Consider the following 3,545-nt stretch of genomic DNA (forward strand, 5'->3'; position numbering starts at 1 on the left):
GAATGTTATTCCTTAAGGAAATTTGTAGCTAAATTATTCTCACTTAAAATAAACACTTAGTGCACCAATTACCCGAATGGGCGGGATTTCTGTTAGATTTTTCTTCATCTGCATTTTGGAAGTGTGGGAGAGGATCTTGGTGAACAGATAATGGCTGCAAATAAATTGCGGCTCCCGCAGATAAAGTTTCCGTCTGAATCGAAATACGCAATTAGCAAACTGTCCGGGCACGGGATAGGGTGTTTATATATTATCTCATTAGAACAAAAATATCAGTGTTACCTTTTAAGTGTAAAACGAGCCTTTAAGATTGTAACTCGCCGTGGGGGGCAGGGAACACACTTCCTGTAAATTAGATACCCAGAGATCAAATGACATTTACTAAATAATTTGGCCTGACGTTCTACCTCTTTCGGTCGTTGTTTGTTGGGTTTTTTTAACCTTGTTTTAATGGAGTGACACTTAGATCAAGGAGCTCGTGTGAAACTGCTGTCCGCAAGGTGTAGAAATGGGAAGTAATAGCGCGCTAGCGAAATGTGAATTACAAATGGGCTTGTCTCATGGACAAGCTCTGCCTAAGAGGGGCCAAAGCCGCAGGGAAACAGCGGTGCGGGGCCAGGGGAGGCTAAATCTCCCCTCGGCCTCCCCGCCCATTATAACTGACACGTCTGAAGGGACATTGCTCTATTTCCCAGTGCTTTTGGCTCTCGGGTTAGCATCTTCCCACTGAAGAGATGGTACTTAACTACGAATTCAAAGAGTGAAATCAGATTTATTTTTCGGTTCTCACACTGTCTGTTCTTTAGTTTTTCTTTGTGTAAAAGTTCCCCAGACCATATAATTATCACCAACATGTACGAAAGAATAGTGTCATTTATTTTTAAAAAGGTGACATGCTTTCTATTTTCCTGGTTAAACGAACCGGCTCTGCGGCCCAGAGCTGCTCCCTTCTTCATTTCTGGGGAGTCTGTAGATGATGGACGTTTTCTGACCCGAAGGGGCAAAGGCAATGCAAAGAGGTCCTTGATCATTGAGCTGAGAATTGTAACCCTGGCCTGGCAGAAACTGGACCTGGATGGTTTCCTTTGATGTGTTTTATTATAAATTGGAAACAAAGCTGACTTCTGCCCAACACCCAGCGCGAATGCATTCCTCCGAAACCCCGACAACAGCCGGCGAGGAGGGGAGCCGTGTCCCGCAGCCCGACGAGCGAGCTCGCTATTGATTTTACCTCTGCCCGAGCATGTCACCCCGGCCGCCTGCCTTTGTGTCGCCCCTCGGCCCCGGCTCCCCGGGAGTGCCCGGCTCCCGGCGCCCCGGCGGCAGCGCGGGGGGCGCCCTCCCCGCCCGGGCCGCAAGTCAGAAACGTGGGGGCAGCGCGGAGCAGGCACCTTTTCCGGATGGGTTAGGCCAGAAAAATTCCGGAGCGCCTCACGGGGACGATGCTCGCGGGGAGAAGTAAAATGAATTTCCTGGGAGGCTCCTTTCCGTTTGTCCCGCAAAATAACCCGCGGGGCTGCGGCGGCCGCGCCGAGAGCAAAGGCGGTGCCGGCGCTGCCCGGCCGCTTTTGTGCAACGCTGGCTCGGAGGAAGCGAAATGCGTTTATTAGTATGCACAGCAGATGTATTTTCTTTAATGCAACGTCTTTATTCCAGTTGGTGGCCAACAGCAGAATCCGTTTTCCGATGTTATTTGCATTCCCTATTTTATGGAGGATTAAAATATTTGTATTCCTCCAATCTGTACCGGGCAGACTAAATTAACTTTTTTCTCCCCCCTTTTTTTAATAACACAATTATCTCATTTAACAATTTGCCTTTAAAAAAATACTGTGGCTGTTAGGTTGGTGGTCAGGAGACAAAGGGAGTGAAAATAATTTTCATTTCAATAATTGCCTTCTGGTCAATTTAACTGTGCCTTATTTTGAAAGAGCCTGTCTAAATGAGATTCCTGTCCCAAATGTGTTCCCAGGCCTTAGCCCAGCCTTTAATTATTCCTGAGTTTTTTTTCTTCAGAATAAGACGCTGCACTGAGTAATCACAAAGAAGTCAGAGAGCATCCTTGAACCTTTTCAATAGCAGAGCCACTGATATTCAAATAACATGCAAGGACCATTTGACTGCATGGGGACATAAGCATTTCCAATTCACTATTTGCATAGATCAACTGTCTTTGAAAAGGAAAGGAGCAGTTGTCTTCCATAACATTAAAAAGCCTAGTTATCAAATCAAGTGCTTAGTTTGGGGCTTTTAAAACGTTTACATTTTATCTCAGGTTGCCCTTTACCGTTTGACATGCAAATTTGGTGCAGTTAATTTGGACAATTAAAAGGATCTTCAAGGGAGCTTTGTCACCGAGAATATTCGGAGTTTTCCCCGTGGACCAGCTGAGATAAAGTTGGCCAGAACAAATGATGTCTAGGAGATTAATTAGATATTTGATAAGACATGAATCCCTAATAAGGGAATACAAGGCACAGGGGGCTGCTGTGTGCTCTAAGTCAAAATTAATAACATTTAACAAGATTTTCATTTAGGCATGAAATGTCTTTTCCGGAGTATTGACTCTAGCGATTTATCCCCCTGAGATCACCTCCCAACCTAGGCAGCCTTGTGGCGCTAAAGGCTTTTAAAATTAAATAAATAGTTTCTCAGCACAGTTTAATTTCAATCTATTTTGGGGTCAGTTTCGCAAAACGCGCTTACGGCTCCGAGTGATTCTCGGGGATTTTAGTGGGGTTCGGACGCGATGTATTTTTTTTTTTTTTTTTAAAGGACCCAAACCTAAGGTGGTTTGAAAAGAGCGATCGGAGCGCTACAGCTCGCCTTGCTCGGGGGCCGACTCCTTCCCCTCCCGGCTATCAACGCACGCCGTATTTTTAATCACATCCACTGTAAGGAGGACTGGGAGGGATGCGAAGGCTCCTACTAAAAAAACTGACCCATGCGAGGGCTGGGGGAGGAGGTACGAATAAGAACAAAACAGTGAATATATTGTTCAGAGTCCTTTAATAATACCAAAATGAAAATATGTCAAGTTTTTTTCCATACAGATAAACGCATTTAATTTCTTTAAGTGATCTTAACTTACGTGTTTTTGAGTGAAATGTTAACTCAACATTTTAAATATCTTTTACATATATACTGACTTCCACAAAGTGCATCAGAAATTTAAAAAAAAAAAAAAACCAAACCCCAAAACCTCCCTGAATTTCAGGAATTCACCAATTAAAAAAAAAAAAGAAAAGAAAAAAAAGAAAATCCCCCAAGCCCCCCCTATCAGATCAACATTTACAAGAAAAATAAGCGAACACAATCTGTTTTTGAACCCTATTTATACAGATGTTTATGAGATACAGAGGAACTGTCTCGGACTTGCAGTTTAATTTCTCACCTTAAGCCTCTCTTAGGATGTTTTCCTTTGAACAGAAAAAGAAGAGAAAAAGCAAACGGAAAAAAGTGTCACTTTGTAACTACTTCGCCAGGCGGGACCTGCTGGCCCAGGAGTCCCCCGGCGGCGGCGGCGGGCCGGGCCGGGCCGGGCC

At 44.5% G+C, this 3,545-nt stretch overlaps 1 protein-coding gene across 1 annotated transcript in view; it reads right to left on the reverse strand.

The window, feature by feature from the left end:
* Positions 1-653: 653 nt before the first annotated feature.
* SP9 (Sp9 transcription factor) overlaps positions 654-3,545 on the reverse strand; it is a 5,265-nt gene continuing 2,373 nt past the window's right edge. The window contains exon 3 of the mRNA XM_026075536.1: positions 654-1,702. Within this exon, the coding sequence (XP_025931321.1) occupies positions 654-1,702 (1,049 nt within the window). The remainder of the gene's footprint in view (positions 1,703-3,545) is intronic.

Source organism: Apteryx rowi, unplaced genomic scaffold (genome assembly GCF_003343035.1).
Source record: "Apteryx rowi isolate R43461 unplaced genomic scaffold, aptRow1 scaffold_110, whole genome shotgun sequence".
NCBI classification, from domain to species: Eukaryota; Metazoa; Chordata; class Aves; order Apterygiformes; family Apterygidae; genus Apteryx; species Apteryx rowi.